Raw genomic sequence first — 27,490 nt, forward strand, 5'->3', positions numbered from 1 at the left:
GCATTTCCATCCGATCATTCATGTTCTGTAGTATCGTTGAACATTTATTAAGAGAGTCCAAATGTCGCTTCATTTCATTGATATCCTTCATATATGGGCTGGGCCATTATCGGTCCGAGAAAATCAAACTAAAGATCAACAAAGCGACTCACACAAGAAAAGCAACACAGTTCGGGGTCGTTTCGGCAGAGTTATGTGGACTAAAGGGGTCAGTCGAGAAAACTATTTGTTTTGAACAATGTATCGCCTTCAATTTTCATTGCGATTAATCCACCGTACAACTGGCTTGTTGAGAAGAACGGGCATTTGCTGATTGGTTTCGCGCCTTCATTTCGTTTAACAAGCAACACATCATAAACCACAGACTGGCAACATTGTATGAGTTTCAGCGCTCTCTGTCGGCTTTTGGCCGCAACCCCTCTTGGGTCACATTCAGAGTTGCTAAAAGAAATTTCATCGAATGAAATTTCATGAAATTTCACAAGAAATTTCATGAAATTTCTTTTTTCCCAATGAAATTTCTTTCGACCGACAAAATGTCACAAATGCTTATTTTTTCTAACAGAATTTGTTTTTATTTTCAAAGAGAATAATATTCGTCAATTAGACCAGTTGGAGCGCGGTCTTCTCTCACCTCTTCACTTCTGGTCTTCTCTTGACTACTCTTTCTCTTCTGGCAGTTCTGGCTCATCATGGGGAGGGGGACCGGGGACCCTAACCTCAAATTTCAAACTGTTAATTTTTGAAAAAATCAGAGACAAATGAAAAAATCATTTAAATTGTTTCAAAGATAGTTCAAGATCCCTCCCTTTTGTACCAAAAAAGAACGATATACTATTAGGGGGTAGTAGGATTCTTTATAGTCAAGAAATTTGTTTTGCTCCAAATATGAAAGCTAACGTCTTACTTTAGCCGTAAAATTTATTTTGGTGTTCAACCGGTACGGCTGTGTGTTCAACCAAAATTTAAGATAAAAAATTCAAAATTATGTTTTTGCTGTTTTACTCAACTTTCTGGGCATTTCTAAAGTTCCCTTTCACAGTTTACCACGTGCCTATAAATGAACTTAAGGAGATTCATAAGTTTCAAGGGTTTGATCCTGAATTCTGCGTGTTAAATGAAATTTCACGAAATTTCATGAAATTTCATGAAATTTCATTATGAAATTTCTTTTTATAATCTTTCATGAAATTTCTTAACTCTGGTCACATTGCCACAATCGATTCGATATATCGCAGGGGAGTCTTGTGGAGGTAATGCCGTTGGAGGTAATGCAGTATTCCCTCGATATCGTGGAGTATCGATGCCGAGTATCGTTAAGTATCGATCGAAAGTATCGATACTTTGCAAGTATCGGATAAGTATCGACATCCCTAGCTAGAGTCCCTTTACCTCTAGCCAATAGTAGAGGTGGTTGAAAAGAAGCTTCATTTTTTGCCTTTAGCCCTCCGTCTTTATGTCTTTGTAGAGATCAGAGACAAATCAGAAGACAAATAGAGATACTTCTAGTTTTTAGGTTATAAGACGAGACGAGTGGGCTGACAGCATAGAGAATGGGCTGACAATTGGCTGACAGTCAGCAGTCAGCTAACAGTCACAGTCAACTTGACGTTCAACATCTATCTAGTTATATCTAATCTTAGCATATAGTAACAGTTATTTGTTTCTGCAAAATTCCTCCGGGTTTTTAATTTTAAGAACTATAGAACCCAGTAGTTAAGATAAATTGTGAACATCCACTTTTCAGATCTGTCTTTTAAGGTAACATTGCAGGGCGAAATGTCACATCCTTTTCTAAACATTGTAGAATCAATATCAACCTTTGATACCATCAAGGTGTGGTTATTTGCTGGCCTATGGGGTCTCTGGATGCTTTTCAAGCGACTGGTATTTAAATTGTGGAATCCAAAAAGCTTCGAATGTGTTAATAAACATGACCACCCGCCACCATGCCTAGTCACCGCCTCTTATGGACATCACTCTTTCGTTAAATTGAAGGTATTTTTAAACATCATCCTCTTTCATTCATTCGCAATCGTATACAGAGTGTTTGTTTGGAACATATACTTCTAATCTCCTCTCTGCTCCTCGTCTTCATGAGTCATCCCTTGAACTTTACAGGGTAACCCTTGAACTTTACTCTACCTACCTGAGTTTTTATCTTGTTGCTGAGCAAAGTGACCCTTGCTATCCATGTGGGATTGCTGGTTTCACTACTTAGCAGGTTGGAGAGATTTAGGAAACCTTATCATACCTCATCGAATAGGTGCTTGTTAATTTTTGAGTTTGTATGAATGTTTCATTCAGAGATGCAAAAATGCTCAATTTTGCAAGCCTTGGATCCCATTAAATGTCAGGCGATTAAAAACTATTATTACATTCTTCCTTTTTTTAGTGCAGAACTGTTAAAAGTGAGGCAAATTGCAAATGCTATTGTGAAATTGGGTATCTCTTCATTACATCAGACCTTTAGTTGTGAGGCCATATCGGCTGTTCTTTAGTATATGGGCTGCTGAATTTCGGGATGAAATTCGGAGGGTAGTTAGGGCACTATTAGAGAAAGATAGCTGTGAAATTTCAAGTGTCAGAAATGAATATTTAGAAAGTAATGAGCTTTGAAAGTTTCGAAAATAACATGCGAATTAACGGTATAAAACCTACGGGTGATCGTCGCGATGAATGATGGGGGGAGGGGGGGTGGGTAGAATTTAAGGCTCCTTCAGGTTAGGCTAGGTAAGGTTAGGTTAGGTGAGGTAAGATAAGGTTCATAAGTCACAAGAGATCGCGCTTCTTCGGTTCGAGCGTGGCAGTGACATAGCGGCAGTTGCTGTGTAGTCCTCGTCGCTGAGCAGCGACGATTTGTATATTATTTTCGAAGCTTTCCAAGCTTGTAACTTTCTTAATACTCATTTCTGACACTTGAAATTTCACAGTTATCTTTCTCTATTAGTGCCCTAACTACCCTCCGAATTTCATCCCCAAATTCAGCAGCCCATATGCTAAAGAATTTCCGCGATATCATCAGATCCCCATGAACGGTAGGCTTTCTGAAACTGTCTGCTTCTCTGTTTTTGCGGAAGGTAACTGTACCAGTAATTGGCACTCCCAAATATTAACCCAAATAATAAGCTCTGATGGTGATGTTATGAACTAGTGATAATTTAGTTTCAAATCATACCTATAATGGGAGCTGTTAACACACCCATGCTGACTTCGAAGAAGTAGAAATTTGATAGTAAACACAAGCACCATAGATAAAAGGAGGTCTTGGAGCTTATAGTATAGATATCTCAATTCTTAAAGCAACAACTGCAATGCCCAGCGTTAGTACAATGGAAACATGGGCTTCACCAGTGTCTGGCAGTGGTTGCCGATTGCTGGTTCACTCAATTTTTGACCTGTTTTAATGATTGGGACTAGGTGTTTTGAGGTTAATAAATTGGAATTTTGGATGACAATGAAAAAAAAAAATAAATAAATAAATCCATTAATAATGAAAAAGCCCAGCAGAAAACATGTGCCTCACCACTGTTAGGCAGTGGTTGTCCATGGGAGATGTTGCATGTGTGAGGAATTTGCGATTTGACTGTAGATTCTACTGCAAAAGTTTGCAAGAAACGCGATGGTGCCATTTGTTTCCTCTGAAATTAACTCCCAAGCTCAAAAGAAGCTCTCAAGTTGAGGCCGAAATGGAGGGGATATCCCACGCTATCCTGAGAGTCCATCTCTACATCAAGACGAACTCTCCATGCAAAAGATAGGGAGCAAATAGAGCAAATATATCAGCAGGGATGCCGCATTTTCAGTCTTACAAACCAGTCAGTTGTTAGAGTCCCCAAATAAAGTGGCAGGCCTGTAAATGTATTTGCTCCCTATCTTTTGCATGGATAATTCGTCTTGATGTAGAGGTGGACTCTCAGGATAGCGTGTGATATGCCCTCCATTTTGGCCTCAACTTGAGAACTCTTTTTGAGCTTAGGAGTTGATTTCAGAAAAAACCGGTGAACTTCTCGTGAACTCGTTACGTGAAAGTTCTCGCGAACTTTTACATAAGAATCAATAGTCAAATCACAAATTCCTCACAGATGCAACATTTCCATTACTGGTGCACTCACTTTTTGACCTGTTCCAATGATTGGCACTATGTTTTTTAAGGTTAACAAATTGAAATTTTATTTTGGATGACTAAGAAATAGAAAAAAAAAAAGACCCAAAACAAGAAATCTAATTTTCTTTCGCTATTGCAATCTGTATACGCTTCTTTAGTAATGTTAATTCATTAAATAAAGCCTCTCAAAATACAAGATGATCAGAACAATCAGAATCGACATAGAATTGAAGAAAATTTTTATTTTCTCCCACCAAGTTTTCTGTTAGAAAGCAAATGGTGCCACTGCTGACAGCTGCATCCTTGGCTACATCATAGCCGGATTTTTTATCTGAATTCTTGTTGCTTTTATCTCTGTTTGGACCACTCCTTCTATTAGGTCAGTGTGGTTCTGCCGTCTAGACGGTTTCTTATATCCCTGTTTCCAATGTCCAGGAATACCGCAGTGCAAGGCGGATAAAGAATGGTGGTCGCATTTCGTACCCTCTGGACGTCACACGGTATCGTATGGAATGATTTCCGTAACCCTTGCGCGGGGGAGCGCTGCAGTCGCGGGCGGGTGACTGATTCGCGGGGGGGAGACATTCTGGCGGGGAGGCGTATGTGAATCGCGCGCGGGCACCACTGTTGTGCGCGAGGGTGACTGATCCGGGGGAGGGGGCCATTGTTTCGATTCATCGAAGAATCGATACACTACAGTGTTGCCAAGCCTATACACCAAATTTTCATGTCTATGGTTTTGAAATGGACATTACAAGTTCGAGTTTGTTCTGAAGATGGAAGAAGAAGAAGTTACTGTTGTTTGTTTACATAGTTCACGAGGAATATGGGGTTAGGTTTTATGCTTCAAATTTATGCTGAATTTAATTTCGTGGATTACTGAATATCATAATACGTAATTTGGTGAAATTAAACGCCTATTGATTTGGAGATGGCTGCTATTGGGGGAATAGGTAAGTACGTAGAACTAATTTTATTTTATCGCTGACAGTCTTCCGAAACTGTAATTTGGGCAGCCCAAAACATTGCCAAAGCAGATAACGTAAACAATCTGTAATCAACGTAATCAAACAGTTAGAACATGATTTTCTGTTGAATGGCGTTGTAAACTGATATGAATTTTGTCGACTCATTTTTTTCCCTAAACCTACGAAACACCAAGGAGGCCATTTCTTGGACTTTGGACATGAAACGACTTAATCTGTTTTTCCACAACCATACATCATTGCACCAATATTTTTATATAGGTATTGGAAGAACTTTCAGACATTATCTTCCATAAAATTATAATGTTTCAATATAGCGATGTGTAAGATTGTTTACGTTATCTGCTGTGGCAATGTTTTGGGCTACCCAAATTACAGTTCCGGAAGACTGTCAGCGATAAAATAAAATTAGTTCACGTACTTACGTATTCCCTCATTAGCAGCCATCTCCAAATCAATAGGCGTTTAATTTCACCAAATTACGTATTAAGATATTCAGTAATTCACGAAATTAAAGTCAGCATAAATTTGAAGCATAAAACCTAACCCCATATTCCTCGTGAACTATGTAAACAAACAACAGTAACTTCTTCTTCTTCCATCTTCAGAACAAACTCGAACTTGTAATGTCCATTTCAAAACCATAGACATGAAAAGGACTACGTGCAAAACGGGTCATTTGGGGCTCGGGGCGGATACCTTTGAGACTTGCCCTATTCATTCACCTAACAATGCCCCATCTTTTCCCAAATTTTCAAGCCCCCCAAAAATTATGGGGAGACGCGGCGGGGGGTCAAAGTTCAAAACCGGCAAAATTTTCGCGAATTTATTACTCGAAAATCAAGAAGTTTTCGTAAACGCGGTTTAAACGAGCGTATTCAGCGTGACGAGAGCTTTCAGAAAATGTATAACATCATAGGGTTTTGTCAACTTCAGCTCGAGTTATCGCCTCCGAAGCGCCGGAACGCTCAAAAGAGACCCCTTATTTTTTCACGTTTGGGCCGATTTAAAAAAAAGCCATTTTTTTAATTTCATGAAAAACTGATATGTTGTTCCTGACTCTCTGTAGCCCCTCTAGCTCTTTACCGCATGCTGGGGAAATGTTTTGGTCGCGAGTTATAAGAGCGGAAAGGAGCGAAGGTCGGGAAAATCGGCTATTTTAAACTGCGCGCGGCGACGGATCAGGAGCCATGTGGCAACTATGCGAGGTCGGCAGAGGAGTGTGATTCACCGAAATGAGTGGGAGGGGACGTTTTCCCTCCGATCAACGCCGCGCGCGCAGTTTAAAATAGCCAATTTTCCCGACCTTCCCTCCTTTCTGCTCTTATAACTCGCGACCAAAACATTTCCCCAGCATGCGGTAAAGAGCTAGAGGGGCTACAGAGAGTCAGGAACAACATATCAGTTTTTCATGAAATTAAAAAAATGGCTTTTTTTTAAATCGGCCCAAACGTGAAAAAATAAGGGGTCTCTTTTGAGCGTTCCGGCGCTTCGGAGGCGATAACTTGAGCTGAAGTTGACAAAACCCTATGATGTTATACATTTTCTGAAAGCTCTCGTCACGCTGAATACGCTCGTTTAAACCGCGTTTACGAAATTTTCTTGGTTTTCGAGTAATAAATTCGCGAAAATTTTGCCGGTTTTGAACTTTGACCCCCCGCCGCGTCTCCCCAAAATTTTTGGGGGGCTTGAAACTTTGGGAAAAGATGGGGCATTGTTAGGTGAATGAATAGGGCAAGTCTCAAAGGTATCCGCCCCGAGCCCCAAATGGCCCGTTTTGCACGTAGTCCTTTGGTGTATAAGCTTGGCAACACTGTAGTGTATCGATTCTTCGATGAATCGAAACAATGGCCCCCTCCCCCGGATCAGTCACCCTCGCGCACAACAGTGGTGCCCGCGCGCGATTCACATACGCCCCCCCGCCAGAATGTCTCCCCCCCGCGAATCAGTCACCCGCCCGCGACTGCAGCGCTCCCCCGCGCAAGGGTTACGGAAATCATTCCATAGTATCGGGTACATCGGGTACATGGGCCGGCCGAGGCCGGGGGAGTCGGCTCAACCTCGAATTGCATGGCAAAAGCCGTACCTTCCTGACGTCACAATGCTTTAAGATGGCAGCCAAAATCGAAATGCGACCACCATTCTTTATCCGCCTTGACCGCAGTGGTGGCACTTACCCTAATACCCTTCCTTGTCTCCTGAGACACCGTTGCTCAAGATTCGTCAATCGTACCCGAAGTCTTCACGCAGCTTCGTGACCAAGATCCATCCATATAGGTCAGTCATTCCCGAAACCCAAATGAGAATCTTCTGCGCATGACGTCAGCATTACTGCCGCGAAAACCAGAAATGTCGGAAACAATGCTTTTCTTATGGGAGAGAACAAATTTTTCTTAATGAATCATTTAAATTTCTTACTTTTAAATTCTTTGAAGCTTTCTGAGTGTCGAAAGGAACGTTTAGAAATTAGCGTCAAGGGTTTCAATTCAGCTGAATTTGCGTTTTTATATTTTTAAATGATTTTTGAAGTCAGCGATGTAACAAGCCATCTAGTGGTATAGATTCGCGTGTAAAAATGGCTGATGCAGAGTAAACTGTAAAAATGAAAGAACACAAATTCGGCAAAATCGAAACCCTGAATGCTAATGTCTAAACGTTCTTTTCGACACACAGAAAGTTTCAAAGGATTTAAAAGTAAGAAATTTAAATGATTTTTTTTTTTTTTTTTTTTTATTAATTTATTGTTATATTAAAAATACAAATATGTCACTACTACTACTATGATTCTTAGTATCTATTGACTTATTTTTAAATATAAATGAGTTTTAAAAGTAATTCTAGCGGATAATAAGCATTCTTGCTTATTATAAATAATTATTGATATGTAATATCAAAATTATGTGAAATAAATATAAGTATATAATTTTAATTATCTTTAACAGGAGTATAAATAGAGTTATAAATTACTTTTGAGTTGTTGTCATTTTAAACTTATTCCGGTCGGTGCGTCGTCCCTCTATGTTGGTGTTGTTCGTCCTCGCCATTAAGTTAGGCTAGGTACAGCGACCTGTTCCCTAGACTAGTTGTTAGGCAATTAGTACTAACAGCAACACACAGGTAGCACTCAAACCAGATTACCCAATCGTGCCGGTAAGTCGAAGATGTTTCTCCTCTTTAACCGTCTATTAACGATTGAGGTGTTTAAAAGTTCAAGACCTTCGCTGTTTGAGTGAGAATGAAGCCTTTCTTCATATTTGATAACCGTTTCTTTAATTGTTTCTTTAACTGTGGGCATCTCCAATTCTCTGCGTATGTCTTCGTTCCTAACGAACCAAGGAGCGCCTATTATTGTTCTCAAAACTTTTGACTGGAAGCTTTCAATTTTGTTTATATTTGAGAGGCTAGCACAGCCCCATATTTGACATCCGTAGAGCCACACTGGTTGGAGAATTTGGTTGTATAATAAAAGTTTGTTTTTAATAGAGAGTTTGGATTTTTTGTTTAATAGCCAATACATTTTTTAGTAATTTTAATTTAAAAGTCAGAAATTTAAATGATTCATTAAGAAAAATTTGCTCTCTTCCATAAGAAAAGCATTGTTTCCGACTTTTCTGGTTTTCGCGGCAGTAATGCTGACGTCACGAACCAATGGAAAGGGGCTTACCCCGAGCGGGGAAATCTGCGCAACGACTGACCTACATGGATGGATCTTGTTCGTGACTCTTCTACCGCAGGTCTCGCCACCAAATTCTGACGAGTTTTTTCCCTTGCTTTTGTTGATTCCCAAGATGTGGCGAAGTACCTGAAACTTTCGGTTAGAGATACGAGCCCTTTGGAGATCAATGTGTCGTCGCTGATTTTGCATTCCGTTTGAGCTAGTTGGTACACAATTCTCTGCAGTTTTCCTATTTGATCCATCAGTCTCCCCATAGTCATCTTGAACCCATAAAACTCCTGAAGTAGGTTGTATCTCCTTGGTGCCGTATCTCGCTCATAAAAATCAAGTAACTTTGCCCACGTTGTGTCGGCATCCTGTGGTGCAGTGGATTTAGCGCTTGCTCTATGATCACGAGGTCCAAGGTTCGATTCCCGGCCAGGTGACCCGAGTTTGATGGTCTCAAACAATAGTTATCTGGAGCTGGCTTGATAAGGGACGGAGGGGGGATGGGTTCAGGAACGATAAAGCACAAGATTAACCCTTGTGGGATATTTGAAGTGAAGAAAAAATTCGGGAACTTGTCGTTGTATGATGTGTGTCAAAATTCCCGTCTCCACATTTTGGATGAGTGTGGTGATTACCCAGGTGATTCGAACCTGGGTCACTGCACCCACGACGCTGAGTCCTGTATCGTGCTCGCTGTTTTTCATTAAAAAAATGTGAGAGGGAATGCCTTACCCTGACGCTTAGGATGATTTCTGACCTCAGATTCGAACCTAACGACCAGAAACACATATAATAACGACACCTTACACGGCTTATTTCCTGTAGACATTTTTTTTTTTTTATCCTGAATGGGTCATTTCGATCGCCATTTTGAATTTTTGAGGGAGTTTCATAGCATTCGAGAAGCAAACTATTTCCGTACTTAAGACAGTAAAATGACGTGGCTGACAATGTGCTGGCTACTACAGTTTCTGCACGAACTGAAACTTCGAATATGGGTTTTGTTGAAAATGTTACCAAACTGGGAATTGCAAAAAATTAAATTAGTCGCTAAATTTACACATTGGAAGGCTTCTCAGCCGGTTTGAACTCGACGGACCATGTACCTAACTGGAAGGTTTTAAGAAGTTTTTGGGCACTCAGTTAAAGCACAACGGGCACTAGGGTACAGCAATGCGCACGTCAATTTTTCAAAATTTTTAGAAATTTCCAAAATTCTGGGAAAAAGGTTTTTTCCGCAATATTAAGGGACTCAGAGGTCCAAAGTGTATGATATCCGAAGTAAAATGTTATGGAGAACATTTTTGGCTCTTCGACAATTTTGCGTATCCGTGTAGATTTTCGAGAGCACCTCCGAACTCTTCGATTTTGCCAAAACCATTGAATCACGTAGACCGTGCATCCTGTGTTACGGAAGGCGAGACAATTATTAAAAATTCGCATGCCGATGAGTGGTGGCACCGACCCGCATCGATGAGTTCGTGTGTCCCAGTCAGGTCCCAGTTAGGTCCCAGTTGCGCACATCTGCTCATGCGCAGTAGCGGCTCCAGTGAATTTTTGTCGGATTGTGAGTGTGAGGCTTCTTTCCTCGGTTAATAACTAGTTCGGAAAAATGAAACAATGCTATTCGGGTGTAAAATTATGTGTTCTAAAACTTTTCCTCTTAGAATTTTGTCTGAAAATGGACTCTAAACGAGATATTCGTGAAAAACCGAGCGCGGGCATGAATTCTCCATTGCCGCTCTTCGAGTGCTTGGGACACGCGCTCTCTCCCCTTCCCCGCCCGCCCATCATGAGGCTCCGAGAGACTTGCTTCGCTCCGCCTGTACTAAACCGAGCCGGACGCACGGTCTACGTGATTCAATGTCTTTGGATTTTGCACATGGCGGCCATTTTGAATATGTTGCAATGTTGCCCAGGGATCAAAGACTTAAAGACGGAGCACTCGAAGAAAAAAATTATGTAAACTCTCCGATTAGCAAGAGGATTGGCGGCGAAATCGGTACAAGTCTGAAATTTAATTATAGGGCGGGAACTGAATAAAATTGCGCAAACAAAGAAGTATTCCAGGTTGATTTTTGATCAAATTTACTTACACACATTTATTTTTTTAACTTTCGGTTATTTTTGGTCCGTCATCGACCCACTAATCTCATTTGGGAGTAACGGTCATCATCTAGGACTGTAACGGCCTGTTTTAACCGGCAGGTTACCTGTATACGGGAGAGTATTGCAATTTCAAACCTTTTCCTACTGATAAAGTGGACCGCCCTCCGATTGGTCGGCTATCATGGAGCCCCAAAGTTAAACCAATGTAAACAAACCCCAGCCCCTCCGGTCCTAGTTTAGCCCAATGTAAACAAACAAGATGGCGAAAAAGTTCTTGAAAGTTCTAGACATGATTTTGGGTGTGATAGAAATTTTTTAATAGACCGTTTTAGTGATGACGTCACATTCGAGATACATCGATATCGCGATTTTAGGCCTGGTACCCTAACCTGGATTCGGTCGGTTCGATTTACATGGGATTTCCCATAAGGAACGGAAAGTCAATTTTCAAACGCTAATTCTGGGTAGTTTCAGGCTTTTTCTGCCGGATTTTCTTGCGATTACGAGCAGTGGCGTGGCGAGATTTGCGATATATCGATTAATCTGTCATTTAAATATGTAGAAAAAGATCGCTAAAGATCGATATATAGGGTGTTCGCAGCGAAAACCTTAATAATCGATTCTTTAGCACAGTTCCAAATGTGGAAATATCGATAATCGATTACTCGCACCTCGCCACTGATTATGAGTTCTATATCATCATCATGAATCATTAATATAAACTTCGAAGGATTCTGCCTTTTTCTATTTCACTCGAGGGGAAGTGTCCCCTCCCGGACTCTCTTCCCCACCCGGTGACTGACGCTGCGCTGTGCTGAACGGTTCAGCCTGAACCTTTCCCCTACGTCTGACCGTTCCCCACTCCTCTGTCAATCAAACCATGCCACCGCTTTTACGTATTGTCGCTCGCCCGCCCAGGTACCTACCGGCCAGCGGTCAGTTGATGATAAATCTCGCTCATGCTCCTACGCAGCTACGCATTGATTACGCCAGCGAATTACTTTCCAAATAATTAGAATTTCTTCGATAATAGTTTTCTTTATTTATTCGACTGTATTTTTTTCTCTGTTCTACTGTGATTTCCTTGGTTCTCTACTGTGTTTTTCCTAAATCTCTGAGTCAGAAATCTGAAGCACTTCGGTATGCACCGAGTACTTCAGATGTGTAACCTGAAACCTTCGGTATATACCGAACTACTTCAATTGTCTGACCCGAACTTCGGCAGATGGACCTTAACTTTTCGGATGCGTGATCCGAAAACTTCAGAGATCCATATGATCTCAGCTTCGGGTTCCATGCACAAATTTTTTTCTCCGTGTTTCCTTTTATCTAAACTAAAACTAAACTAAAATCTCAGTAAATTTTTTTCAGAAAAGTAAAGAAAAAAAAAAGTGGCTAACGATGATTCCTCACCTTCACGTGGTGTTGGCTGTTTTTACTAAGTGGGAACCGTCCATTTTAAGATATAGTCTATTTCTTGCCCTGCCATTATTATTCTACAAGTTAATTGTGGAGTGAGAATTTCATAATGTTTTCTATGAAATCTTCAAAATATAGTGATAAAAAATGTGCAACTACTACAAAATCGGCTCGCGAAGCGAGCCGAATGTCACTCGCGTAGCGAGTGACCGGGGGTCCAGGGGGCGTAGCCCCCGGCTAGGCGTGACGGGCGCGCGAAGCGCGCCCAGAACGGCTAGTATCCTCAAAAGTACGTTTCTATCTGGTAAATCCCCAATATCGCATCGGATAAATGAGTTTTACTCATTGTATTGTGGCGGCGCAGCGGGTCAATTCACCAACAACGTCTCGCGACAATCGTGGATGAATTGATCCGTCAAATTCTCGCTCAAAAACCGAGAGCTCCGCACCGGCACTTTTCAGCGCCGTTCGTAGCTTCGTGGACTTGAGCGAGGGCTGCCTATAAGAATTGATGGGGACGACAAAAAGGGGACAGAGATTTAGCTAGTACATACAGAGTGACCAAGAAAGCATCAATAAAATTCACCATCAAATATCATTCCGTCCTTCTCGTCAGGAGGACCTTACCGGACTGTCAGACCACAGTCCGGTCCCGCGCTGGTTGCCCGAGAGCTCCAGCGGCCCCCTTCCGATCGCCGGCACCGCGCATGTGCGTCGTCTCGCTACCGATTGAGCACCGGGGAGTGCTCGGGCGGTCGAGCTCGCAGGTGGAATCATGAAACGTCATCGGAAATCAGGAGAGAGACGCATGCCGGGCGCGCGCGAAATGCTGGTGTTTTTGTTGCTTTTTCGTTAACTTTGTCATCATCAATCTAGTGTAGACTCCCAGACACGAAAATATAAAAGGGCAGACAAACAAAAAAAATTTTAACAAATGCTATCGACCTTTCAAATGAGAAAATTCACTGCCTACTCCAATTACTTAAAGCAAGTAAAATCCTCTACCCGAGAACAAAAATGGCAAGAATCTGAGGCCGAAAGCTCGAAGATTAAAGGAACTAGACTCGTAGGGCAGAAATGGACATTATGACACGATGCACATTTTATTTTGGAGGGCCGTTAAGGGATATACAGGGTGTCTCACGAAAAACGAGCCACCTTGAATATCTGCCGAACGCGTCGGAATTTCGACAAACGGTAAAAGACGTGTTCATTTATATCGAGGGGGACACCTTTTGGCGTATTTGAAATTTTCCCAAACCGCGGGAGGGGCGCGGGGCGGGGGGTGCCCCACCCGTAAGTCGAACTTTTCAAATGGCACCCCTACTTTTTTATTTCAGAAATCAATTCTACGCAAAAAAACAAGCCACCCTGTCCAAACCGAATGTAATTCGGACAATTTTTCAGTGATTGACAGAATTTGAAACATTTTTTTCATGCTCTTTTCAAAAATTTCCCACGCCCAATGGAATTGCTGTATCAAACCAAACTCTCCGCCAAAAAAATTCTTAAACATTGCACTTTCGATAAAAAATCAAAAAAAATCTGCTGCACTCGAAATCTGGAGCACGCAGAGCCCTTCTTTGCGACATTAAAATTCGTTCTACCGAACATTTCCGAAGGGCGCTCATCGGGAGGGAGGAGTAAGTCTTAGACAAGAATTATTATTATTTTTTCTGAACCATAAGAAACCGTGTCCATGAAGGAGCAGTAAAGTAGAAAAACAAATGGATTAGCTTTTTTTGGGGGGGGGGGGGGGGGGGGTCAACGACTTGAGCCGGACCTTGATACTTCTGAGGACGCTATTTTTCCGCGGTGCGTTGTTTTTCAACTTAACTGCTTCTTCATGGCCACGGTTTCTTATGCTGCAGAAAAAATAATAATAATTCTTGTCTAAGACTTACTACTCCCTCCCGATGAGCGCCCCTCGGAAATGTTCGGTAGAACGAATTTTAAAGTCACAAAGAAGGGCTCTGCGTGCTCCAGATTTCGAGTGCAGCAGATTTTTTTTTTATTTTTTATCAAAAGTGCAATTTTTAAGAATTTTTTTGGCGGAGAGTTTGGTTTGATGCAGCAATTCCATTGGGCGTGGGAAATTTTTGAAAAGAGCATGAAAAAAATGTTTCAAATTCTGTCAATCACTGAAAAATTGTCCGAATTACATTCGGTTTGGACAGGGTGGCTTGTTTTTTTGCGTAGAATTGATTTCTGAAATAAAAAAGTAGGGGTGCCATTTGAAAAGTTCGACTTACGGGTGGGGCACCCCCCGCCCCGCGCCCCTCCCGCGGTTTGGGAAAATTTCAAATACGCCAAAAGGTGTCCCCCTCGATATAAATGAACACGTCTTTTACCGTTTGTCGAAATTCCGACGCGTTCGGCAGATATTCAAGGTGGCTCGTTTTTCGTGAGACACCCTGTATATCCCTTAACGGCCCTCCAAAATAAAATGTGCATCGTGTCATAATGTCCATTTCTGCCCTACGAGTCTAGTTCCTTTAATCTTCGAGCTTTCGGCCTCAGATTCTTGCCATTTTTGTTCTCGGGTAGAGGATTTTACTTGCTTTAAGTAATTGGAGTAGGCAGTGAATTTTCTCATTTGAAAGGTCGATAGCATTTGTTAAAATTTTTTTTGTTTGTCTGCCCTTTTATATTTTCGTGTCTGGGAGTCTACACTAGATTGATGATGACAAAGTTAACGAAAAAGCAACAAAAACACCAGCATTTCGCGCGCGCCCGGCATGCGTCTCTCTCCTGATTTCCGATGACGTTTCATGATTCCACCTGCGAGCTCGACCGCCCGAGCACTCCCCGTAGTGGGGCCGATAAGCGTAACAATCGTGCACTTCTGGAAGAAAGCATGAAAATTTCAGGGATTCATCTCTACCCTATAGACTTTCGATTTAGACATAGACCCCAAAAATCTGAGCCCCCTGGGGGGGCAGGGGGGCCCCCAAATTTTGAATTTCGTATAACTACTGAACGGCTAATTTTAGCGTAATTTTTTTACATCAGGACGATGGGAAATTTTATTAGGAACAAAAATGGTCCTTATGAATTTTTCTGTGGGATCGATCTTAAAGGCGTGAAACGGGAAAAACCATCGGGGGACGGGGAGCCGGCCGTTCTGAGGCAGATCCGCGCGCTGCGCTGCCTGCACGGGACGCGCGCGGTGGCGGAGTACGGTGTTCCCGATGAAATAGCCGCTTGTCTCGGTTTAATCTCAACGGTGCGCAGTTTTAAAAATATTATAAATGTATCGTACTACCTATAAAGCCTTAAAATAGGGCTTAATTTTTGCAGGTAATATATGTATACAGGGTGATCCAAAAGTCCCTTCCACCCCCTCTAACTTTTTACCTAATTGAGGTAAAGATTTGAAACTTGGGGGATGTTCCTGGGTCAAAGGGAGCTACTTTTTGGCCCCCCTAAAATTTTCAGGGGGGCCCCCCTTGAGGGGGCAACGGCCCCCAACTTTTAATTTTCAAATGGGAAGACCCCCTTTGTGATAGCTCGTTCGAAAGAGCATAAAAAAAGAAAACTTTTCGCGCAAACCCGAAGTCAATATCTCAAACCGTTTCAAAATGGCGGCCGGTTAAAGTTCAAAATGGCCGAAAATTCACACCGGTTATTTGTCGATGGATTTGCGCGAAAATCGGTATGCAGGGGTATTTTGACACGAGAAAAACGAATTTGGCGTTAGATTTTCAAAAAAAACCGAAATTTCCAAAATGGCCGCCGGTTAAAGTTCGAAATGACCAAAAATTGATTTTTTTAGAAATCTAAGTTCAAATTTGTTTATCTTATGCCAAAATACTGTCAAATTCCAAGTTTTAGGCAAATCCATCAGCAAAAAACTAAGGTGACAATTTTCGGTCATTTTAAACTTTAACCGGCGGCCATTTTGGAAATTTCGGTTTTTTTGAAAATCTAACGCCAAATTCGTTTTTCTCGTGTCAAAATACCCCTGCATACCGATTTTCGCGCAAATCCATCGACAAATAACCGGTGTGAATTTTCGGCCATTTTGAACTTTAACCGGCCGCCATTTTGAAACGGTTTGAGATATTGACTTCGGGTTTACGCGAAAAGTTTTCTTTTTTTATGCTCTTTCGAACGAGCTATCACAAAGGGGGTCTTCCCATTTGAAAATTAAAAGTTGGGGGCCGTTGCCCCCCAAGGGGGGCCCCCCTGAAAATTTTAGGGGGGCCAAAAAGTAGCTCCCTTTGACCCAGGAACATCCCCCAAGTTTCAAATCTTTACCTCAATTAGGTAAAAAGTTAGAGGGGGTGGAAGGGACTTTTGGATCACCCTGTACAAGTGAGCGCACGGCAAAAGAAGGAGAAGGAGAAGGGGCTAAGTGCTGGAGCTAAGGGATGTTTTGTTGTACGGGTTTGTCAATTTTTATTAAAGCATCCGAGATAACTGTATCAGACATCAGCTGAACGGAATAAAATCTGACGCACAGTTGTCTCGTGAAGGGGGGGGGGACTAAAAATCACAAATCTTTTTTGTTAACCACGATGACATGAAAAATTATTTTAAAGTGTTTTTTTTTTCTCTCTCTCTCTTTTTCTCGGTACTGCGCCACCAGAATGATATCTAAATATGCTTACATACCCTAAAGTTCCCGGGAGACGGCTTCCAGCCAAACTTTTAAGACAGGGAAACTAATTTTGTAAAAAATGAGTATACATAAAAACATGCTTATTCTCCTCTCTTTAAGGAACATATTGGTACATCATTGCTACGTATAGGCATTTTTTAAGAGGACCAAAACCACCTTCAAAACTTGCTCCGAAAAAATGCCAAAAGAATCTTGAGAAAGCTTGATAGGGATAAAAAAAGACCCCCAAAAAGCATTCGTTGGACTGCTTCCTGTACAGTACAAAGAATATTATTAAGTAATAAATACCCGCCAATATCCGCTAATCTGCAAAAACGTTCCATTTGAGTCATAGGAAGTCGCGCCTACTGGGGACCTATCCTGTTCTTATGTCGTCAATTAAATCGCGCATCATTCGATATCCCGCAATCTCGGTAATTTTGCAACTGACTACTGATTACTGCTTTTGACTGATTTGTTGATATTTTGACGAGAAATTAACCTTTTGATAATCTCTAAAGCTAATTCGATCAGTGTTATACTGTACGATAAAGTTTAAGGTGTACGTTTTGTGCACTGCATATTTTGCAAGTCCCGTTTCTTGACAATTTTCTCCGACATACTTACAAATCAAAAATCGGTAGGAGATTTGGTGGGTTGAAAAAGAAGAAATGCAATGAATTTCTTCCTGACGTACCGGTCCTTCTCAAAGTTCTTTAAAGGATTAGAACCTGCATGATAAATAAATTTCATCCTACATTAATATTTTTTTCAATACAAATGTTACCAACTCCACTCCAAACTCCGTAGAACAAAATGAAAAATGTATCCATGTATAAAATCCATGTATATTCATGGATTTTTTTACTACTCGTTCCATTTTTTATGTCTCGTGGAAAGTACCAATGATATCTTCAAGGGTGACTCGATAAAAAGAAGCGATAGGATTCAGATATCTTCTTTCAGTGTATTTTCCGAAGGAAATACACTATTTTATCATTCATTATAATGTATTGTTCTATTTTTTGAAATATGCATATTTGTTGAATAACTGAAAGAGTGGGGACTTCATGAAAATGAAAACTTCTATTGACTGGCCGGAGGAAAAAAGAAGAGAAAAGAACATTGTCGGAATGTTTCGTATGTAACCTGTGCAATTGCGAGAAACCAATTAACATGAACGAAAAACGATATTGGAGGAAAATGAAGGAAATCTGGTATCCTTGGTGGCGAAGGGAATGTGAAGCCCCCCTCTTTACTCCTCAAGTAATGTCTTAGCATCAAGTTTTGCAAAATTCTTGCTTATGTAAGCAGCTTATGGTCCCATTCGCCGAAAGTAACGTGGAAAATAAACTAAAAATAAGTTATCAAGGATCCGCCATTTCCAATAGTCATTAAAAAGTGGGTCAAAATCGTATATTAAAACTTGTTATTTCGCTCTAATACCTTAGAAAATGTAATCCTTTACAAAACTTACGTGAGGAAAGGGTAATACACTCTGTACTGAGATCGGAAAAGCTCTGTATTCAGAGAAAACAAGACGCGTGATGCGCGATGACCGACCCCTCTTATTGACTCGGCACTATTGCATTGGAGTATTTCGCCTTTTGCTTGTTTTTATGTGTTACTAATAAAAAGTAGGGCTTATATCACTATGGAAAAGTATTTAGGCAGTACAGTAAATTCCTAATTATTTTTAAAACTGCGCACCGTTGAGATTAAACCGAGACAAGCGGCTATTTCGTCGGGAACACCGTACTCCGCCGCCGCGCGCGTCCCGGGCAGGCAGCGTAGCGCGTGGATCTGCCTCAGAACGGCCGGCTCCCCGTCCCCCGATGGTTTTTCCCGTTTCACGCCTTTAATATCGATTCCACAGAAAAATTCATGAGAACCATCTTTGTTCCTAATAAAATTTCCCATCGTCCTGATGTAAAAAAATTACGCTAACATTAGCCGTTCAGTAGTTATACGAAATTCAAAATTTGGGGGCCCCCTGCCCCCCCCCCCAGGGGGCTCAGATTTTTGGGGTCTATGTCTAAATCGAAAGTCTATAGGGTAGAGATGAATCCCTGAAATTTTCATGCTTTCTTCCAGAAGTGCACGATTGTTATGATATTTTCCACTTATCGGCCCCACTACCGGTGCTCAATCGGTCTCGCTCTCCTCTCTCGCGGCAGCGGGGAGTATCACATACCCCCCGCTCAGCTAAAGGAAATCCTGCATAAGATTTCCTTTCTACTTTTTACGGTGCTTTTTTGCTCTCACTTTTATTTATTATTTTTTTTTTCAAAAAGAAACAAAGAAAGTAATCCTTTGGATAATAAATACAGATTACAATACAAGAAAGATTACAATAGAAAAACAGTGTATAGTGTATACCACAATTACAGTTCACATTACATGTTACAGTACAATACAATAAAAAAATCAAGAAAAATTACAATACAATTAAATTTGTATATCATTTTTGTGCGTTTTTATTTTTCTTTCCGAAAAATAGAAATGTACACAAGGAGAGAAGCACAATTTTTATAAAATCATCGTCGAGCACTAAATTAAAGCATAATTGAAAACATGTAACTCTTTCATATCTTGCAGAACTAAAAAAAATTGAGAAAAAATTTATCCGTCATGAATGATATCTGAACCTTATTCTGCTTGTCTTTTAGACAGTTCCGTCTGTTTATCAAAATGCGCACTGTCTTCCTTTAACGCGAGAAGAAGCTTTTATTTCTAGGAATATTGCAATACAAAATGGATCAAAAACATCGAGTTTTAAAACTTCGAGTGGGCGTGTACCCGCCGAAGTGGAGATGAAGCCAGGAAAAGTTTGAGGAATTGCATAATCATATCAATTACACTGGTCAAGGTTTTTTTTTTTTTTTTTTTTTTTTTTTTTTTTTTTTTGATTTTCCGAAGATTTGCCAACGGTTTCGAAGTAGATTTTTGGCGCTGATTCTGAAGATCACCTCTATTTACCTGTATCGGTGCGACTTATCCCGGGAAAGTTCGGAATTTTTCCGTGGAAATCGGAATTTTCCTTAAAAATTTAGCTTTTCCAGCAGAGTCAACTTTCCGGGCGAATCTGTGCACGATGGAAAAAACCTGGGAATACTTCGATTTTGTAGCCTAAGATACATAAGAGACCATGTATTGCCCCCCTATTAAAATTTCCTTCTTTTCCTTATATCAAGGTTTTCCGGTCCAGTTTCATTAAAATCAATTATTTAGTCACCGAGATAGTGTTTTAAGCCGCACGGCCGCCATCTTAGATTTTCGAATCTTGAAAATTTGACTAAAATTTTCAGTTTCCCGTCAAATAATGTCTATGGGTACCAAGTTTTACTTTAATCGATGGACTAGGTGCTGAGATAGCATTTTAGGCCACGTCTACCATCTTATATTTTCGATTTTTGAAAAATCGACTAAAAATTCGAGTTCCCCATCGATAAATACCCCCGAGTACCAAGTTTCGCGTAAATCGATTGATTAAGTGCTGAGATAGCATCTTAGGCCACGTCCGCCATCTGGGATTTTCGAATTTTGAAAATGGGTCATCACTAAACCTAGTTTATTTTATTGAATATTCTGAAAGTACAATGTGAGTAGATAAAGTGGTGATTTTTCCGCATTTTTATGGAGCCGAAATCGCGGAGAAACCCGCTTTTGAAAAATCTAAAAACTGCAAGACATTTCTAACGCACCCGAATGGCGGGAAACTGACGGTGTTGACGCACTGCGGTAGTCATATCGCAATCTTCTCTCATTTTCCTCTGATGTTTGTTAAAATAAAACGTGTTTCAATATGGAATTGTTGCTCGTTTATTACAGCTAACATATGAACGAGATTCAAGTCTTGAATTCAAAAGATATAATTTCGACTTTAGTATTGTTTTCATTTACGAAGAGTAGATAGGCATTTGACGGAAGTCGTGGAAACCCGTGCCCGCTTCTGATTGGTGCCGGATGACATCATTCGGCGCGGCGCGAAACCGGGGCGTTTTAAATTTGCGTATAGGTGCGTTCTCTGGAAGCATCAGAGGAAATACGTTGCTGATTTTTCCTGAATTGCCCGATGACCAACTTTCGTCATGTGACTGTCATGGCGGCTCAGGTTTTGTTTTTGTTTACTACAGGAGCGTGTTATGGTTTACATTATTTTAGGTATTGTTCTCGGAGATAATCAACCCTGAGGGTTACTAGGTCAAATTTAAAAAGAATCTACATTTTATTTAAATTAAAAGGCGAGTTACGAGACACGATAAATGATGGCGGGATTGCGGGAATGCGAACACTTAAGACATTGAGGTTATCTCAACGCTCAGCGGCCTTGCCCATCACCTTTGAAAGGTGCTGGGCGATTGCGTTGGTCGATGGCCCGCCATGACAGTCATCGGGCAATTAGCGAGAAGTCAGCAAGTCTTCAAGAACGATCGTCAAACTCTCAACGGTACCCATCGGGTAAGCAACAGTTGACCTGATGCCTCGAGAGAACGCATCTTATAAGTTGAGCGATTTGAACTGCGCATTTCTCGGTTATTGAGTTACTTGTTCGCGTTTTTAATGTGCGCATCGTGTTCTACGCGTCATTTTCCTTCAGAAAACTATATTCGCAATTCAAAATTTGTTCATGGTTTAGTGACCCATTCGACTGAAAATTCGAGTTCCCCATTGAAAAATACCCTCAGATACCGAGTTTCACGTAAGTCGATTGATTAGGCGCTGAGATAGCATTTTAAGCCATGTCCGCCACCTTGGATTTTCGAATTTTGAAAATTCGACTAAAAATTCGAGTTCCTCCTTGAAAAATACCGCCCGTTCCCAAGTTTCACTTAAATCGGTAGAAAAGAGCGCCTACAGAGCTTAAACAAGCTAGTCTCAGTTGTAGCAGTTATCCACTCTGTCCTACTAAACTGGGACACTGGGACAGGATGAAAACATATGGGGCCGAATGGAACGGGACAGGATGGAAATAAGCTGTATTTTAAGCTTATCTCTAACAGTAAAGACAATTTTGGTGTTTTTTTCACGGAGTATTTAGTAGCACATCCTAGAGTATCGGAATAAGAAAAAATTTTCCCCAACGCACACTTCGAAAGTATTTTACGAGCTGATATTAGTGTGTGTGTGTGTGAGAGGGTGTGTGTGTGTGAGAGGGTGTGTGTGCGTGTGTTGTGTGTGTGAGAGGGTGCGTGTGTGTGTGTGTGTTAAGTTAGGTTAGGTTAGGTTAGGTTAGTTTTACAACAATACACAAATCCAGTGGCCCCACAACTATTGTTGCACAAGACTGTGTGTGTGTGTATGTGTATGCTTGACGCCCTATTAGTTATCGTGTATAGAATTTCGTTTGGCATCATTAATGGCGTTAATCTTGCATAAAAATTTGCGAATTTCAGAATTTTTGCCATCTGCGACGTGTGAACTATTCAATCGAAACAGAAAAAGTCGTTTTTGGAAAAACCTCAACGTTACGGCAATCATTTAGAGCTTGTCACATCGTTGCCACGTCTCTCCTGACTGTTGCTGACAGTTGCGCGGGACAATGAGTCTAGTGCGTGAAAAAGTTATTGATGGAGCAAAAAATAAATTGACCTATTTTTTTCTCAAATTCAAAAGCATTACCTATCATCTCCTATAAAGTTTTCTCGAGTAATCACTCTAGATATGCTGCAACATTGATTTAAAGTCAAGAACCAGGCAAAGGGGACACGCAAATTTGAGACAAATGTAGGCAATTTGCACATTCAAAGTTCTCCTAAATTTTTATTCCAGTCCAAATGAAGTGGAAATTAGTATGTAATAGTCATCAATAGTGTGGAAAATGAGAAAAAAATTTGATCTGTCCACGTTTCTCAGATTATGACGATTAAAATAGCTCGGGACACTATATTAGATGCTTATTTGAATTCACCCAGCTGTTGAATAAACTCTGAACTCTGTCAAGCAATTAATTCTCTCTTTCAAGACTACATTCCTTTTTTTTGTCAAGCAACGAGCACCTTATTCAAAATGTCTGAGCTGGTTATATTATGTTTTTCCTTAGATGTACTTGTAGATCAGAGGTAATATTACCGGTTTGTTGGTGTGCTGTATAATAACTGAAAGAGACTGATAATATAATAATCTTTATATTTTCAGGGAGTGAAATTACATTATGTTGAAGCCGGAAGTCGAGCAGATCCAGTGTTGTTGTTCCTTCACGGATTTCCTGACTTTTGGATTGGATGGCGGGCTCAAATTGGGGAATTTGCCAAATCCCACCGGTAGTCATTATCTACTCTCTTTGATTTTTTACTATTAGACGGTGTTTTCAACGTATTTAACATATCGATGGCTAAACATAGAAACTATGTGCTCTGCTTTGTGGTGGCAACCAAAGTTTTTCCATCAAGCGTTATTTGTTATATTATTCTATTGTAATCAGAAAGTACGGGAAATGGTGATCAAACTTGCTGCCAAAAAGTCTAAAAGTAGCCCAGCCTTGTGTGAAAGACGAACATCTGAAATTAGGGGACATAGCTCCTCCCTTCAAAATACTAGTAGTCCAGGCATATTAGATCAAAAATCGGCGATTAGAAAAAAAAATTTATATATAAGGTTTTATGTGCCCAAGTTGTTCATTGGGGTGCCAGGGACTCCCGGCAAAAAGTCCCCAAGAATCCCCTGTACGCTCGACCCCCCGCCCCCCCTAAACCCCCAAAAAATCGACCTTTCCTCGGTTTTTCGTAAATATCTCAAAAAGAATTGGTTTTAGCGAAAAATGAGTTAGCTAGTGAATAAAAGTTCATAAAATTTCCAATAAAAATGATTTCTATGAATTTTTTTGTAAAACGACTTTGAACCCCTCAAAATGGCTGCCGAAAAAACGGACATTTACGGAAATTTCAGTTTTTTCCCGAAAATGCCCATTTTTCTTTAAAACGGCTGCTCTCATGTAAAAGTTAATGGCGGATTCTGAAAGAGCGTTGAATTTCACATCAGAAATGATTAACATCGATCATTTTAGACTCACAGTCGATCTACGGAAATACGATATATCGAAGCTCTTCCGCCCGGGCCTAACAAATCAAGTACTGGGTAGTTAAACATTTGCGGCCGGGGTTCTAATGACACTAAAGTCATACTTTTTTCACTCGGGGGTCGTTTGTATTAGCCTTTTACTCCTTTTTAAGGCCATTATCGAAGGGAAGGGAGTAGTGATTGTGGGGGGGGGGGGGGGTGTCACCCATTACCCTTCCTCCGCTTAGCCGCGCAACGGTTTAACATACAGGAACGATGAGCATGGTCCAAGCCTGCGAAGACGTCGATGTGAAAAGATGAGGCCACGTTTTTTGTTTTGTCTTCGCATTGTCGCATTTTGGAGGAATCGTAGCTGCCAAATGACAGAAAAATGATTAATGCTGAAATACATGGCCCGAGCGTGAGGAGTGGAGGGACATTATACCTAGCAACACTGGACGAGCCCTTCTTATCTAGAACTCGGGGGGCTTATATGTAGCTCGTACAGGGGCTTCGGTTTCATAAAAATTCCCCTTTCGCCTCTCGTTGCCCCCCATCGAATTTATCTCGTCGGGCTCCTTCCTATGTTTTGCGATTTGCGATTAGTTCGAGAACTGATCTCTAGCAGTTGCACGGACTTCCACCCTCGATCCGCGTTGTGGCTGTGTCATTCTTATTCCAAGCATATTATATATCTGCATATTTATTATCATATTATTAATAGGCAGCGTCCGATTAATATATATCGGACTTTATCATGCAAATAAAAATATCGAAAGTTTGAACGAACATCGTTTCATCAGGTTTAAAAAAGGTGCAGTCACGGCTAAAACAAGTAGTCTCGAAATTCTACCGCCGACAGAAGATGCCGCCAAATTGCACGGTTTTAGAGCATTCCTTCAAATTCAAACGTGGCTCGGTAATGCACTCTCGCCTTTAAATTGGGGGTGGAAATTGGATCCGCAGCTTACTCCTGTACGAACCACTTTAGGGCCTGCACCTAAACAAGTTTTGGACGCAATTTTTTGTGGCTGTGTTAAGGGTTGAAGAAAATCGTGCGGGTGTAGAAAAACAGGCCTGAAATGTTCAAACGTTTGCTTGCATTGCAACGGCATCTCGTGTGATAACTCGCTTGTGCTTAATACAGACGAGTAAGAAGAAGAAAAGGTCAATATGGATGACGCGAGGGCAACACTAGAATTGAGCGGCAATAAGGCGGAAGAAGAAGGAGAAGAAGATAAACAAGAAAAAGAGATGGAAAAGAAGAGAGAAAAAGTTGTAAGCAATTACGCACTTAGGCCAAAAAGACGACGATTATTTTAAGACTTTTCTCTAAGTTTTACAGCTGGACATTCCTTCAAAAAAGTTATTTGGCAACCACTTGCTCTCGAATAAGTAATTGTAATTAATTAGAATACACTGCTTTACAATGATTATTAAGTGAAACAAATCGAAAATATTATTTGTGATTAATATACTGATCATTTGTTCTTTAGCACGGTTTTATAATTGACTCTATTCAAGCTCAAAGTAGTACATGAACACCTTACGCTTAAAAAGATAATCATTCAAAAAATCTGAGTCCCCCCCCCCCCCCCGCTTACAACCATCTGCACTGGAGCTGGAGGTATCGAAGTGAAAAAGTGAACATTTAAAAATGTGTTTTATTGCTTTACTAGAGACAAATCGAAGTGAAAAAGAGGAATCTTTTAATTATAAACTAATGCTCTATTTCTATTTTTCAGCCCCCCCCCCCCCCCAACTCTCAATGCACAATTTCTGTTTTCTGGATGGGAGAATCCCGACTCTCCTCCCCCTTCAGATGCATTACGCGATAATTGAACGCTTCCTTGCTCCAGCAGAACCGTAAACTTTTTTTTTTTTTTTTTTTTTTCTGTTGTTTTATGGCTTTGTGTCTAACCGTAAACTTAAATGATTAACTACCCAGTACTTGATTTGTTAGGCCCGGGCGGAAGAGCTTCGATATATCGTATTTCCGTAGATCGACTGTAAGTCTAAAATGATCGATGTTAATCATTTCTGATGTGAAATTCAACGCTTTTTCAGAATCCGCCATTAACTTTTACATGAGAGCAGCCGTTTTAAAGAAAAATGGGCATTTTCGGGAAAAAACTGAAATTTCCGTAAATGCCCGTTTTTTCGGCAGCCATTTTGAGGGGTTCAAAGTCGTTTTACAAAAAAATTCATAGAAATCATTTTTATTGGAAATTTTATGAACTTTTATTCACTAGCTAACTCATTTTTCGCTAAAACCAATTCTTTTTGAGATATTTACGAAAAACCGAGGAAAGGTCGATTTTTTGGGGGTTTAGGAGGGGCGGGGGGTCGAGCGTACAGGGGATTCTTGGGGACTTTTTGCTGGGAGTCCCTGGCACCCCAATGAACAACTTGGGCACATAAAACCTTATATATAAATTTTTTTTTCTATTTTTCCTATAATGCCTGGACTATAGGTCCCTTGATGGTTGTAGAGGCTCGAGGAAAAAAATGCTTTTCTCAGTAATGGACAGGAATCTAAATTGGAATTTGAATAGAATCCGAATTAGGCAGGTCCTATACCCCCCTAGTCAGGAGGCATACGTAACAAAACATATGTCCCGTGTGCAGATTCGTGAAGGCATATTGTGTGATACATCAATCTCTTCGCTTTGATGTCTAGAAAAAGAAAATCGATGATGACCATCTCAAATTTCATACAAACTCCCCCAAATTCAAGATGGGAGCCAAAATGCCGGTTTTGGGGTAAAAAAATTTGAAGTTTGCAAATACGTCGTGTCGGGTGTCGATTCTTATGTATTTTCGATCGTAGAATCCGAATTTTCAGTCAAAAGTTAGCCTAAAGATTACTTTTAGGCCAAAATCCAAGATGGCATCCAAAAATACCTCTTACGGGTACTAATTTGCCTATTCGGGTCTACATGCATTGTGAGGTATCAATTATTAGGTTTACAGGGTCGTAGAGTTCGGAAATGAGGTCCATTTTCCGCTGCGACTCTCAAGAAGCCCTAAAATCAAAGATGGCGCCCAAAATGGCCGCCGATCTTACGGATGAAACTGCCATTTAGGGCAGCTGTAACAAACAATACGTTCAAAATTAAGTTTCTTGGGTCAAGAAGTTCGAATAGGAGATCAGATGTTTACTCCTACAAAAAATTAAGCCTCCGAATCGAAAATGGCTGCCGACATTGTTGCCAGTTAGAGGCGCAGACCGGTAAAAGACTGATATTAAGGGATTTGCCAAAGGAGGGGTTTCGATAAGGGCCATTGTTGGGCCCATACCCCGAAATTCTTCAATTCTACGATTGTTTGCTCATTTAAAGTCTAAAGTTTGCGGAATGGAACATGATTTGGTCATTTTCGGTCTATTTAGGGGTCTAATACTGGCCGAAACATGAGACTAAAGGCCGATTTTGGCGAGGAATGCGGGGTTTTTGGCTTTCGACGCGCTGTTCCATAACGATCCCATCATTGGAAGAGCAAACTTTCCTTCAAGTACGTTCACTAAGGATGTAAGATAGTCACTTTGGCCAATTTTCGTTGACGGCAAACCTTGCGCTCAGAGTTAAAACGATATTCTAAGA

At 40.8% G+C, this 27,490-nt stretch overlaps 1 protein-coding gene across 4 annotated transcripts in view; it reads left to right on the top strand.

Annotated features, from left to right (window-relative positions):
* The first annotated feature begins 1,487 nt into the window (after window positions 1-1,487).
* The window catches only part of LOC109031998 (epoxide hydrolase 4), a 53,003-nt gene continuing 27,000 nt past the window's right edge, over window positions 1,488-27,490 (top strand). Inside the window, exons 1-2 of one of the 4 annotated variants that reach the window (XM_072296491.1) lie at window positions 1,488-1,998; window positions 23,028-23,152. In XM_072296491.1, coding sequence (XP_072152592.1) covers window positions 1,780-1,998; window positions 23,028-23,152 — 344 coding nt within the window. In that variant the 5' untranslated portion in view covers window positions 1,488-1,779. The remainder of the gene's footprint in view (window positions 1,999-23,027; window positions 23,153-27,490) is intronic. The other 3 variants (XM_019043871.2, XM_019043872.2, XM_019043870.2) reach the window with 3 other exon arrangements.

The sequence above is a fragment of the Bemisia tabaci genome, chromosome 2, assembly GCF_918797505.1.
Source record: "Bemisia tabaci chromosome 2, PGI_BMITA_v3".
NCBI classification, from domain to species: Eukaryota; Metazoa; Arthropoda; class Insecta; order Hemiptera; family Aleyrodidae; genus Bemisia; species Bemisia tabaci.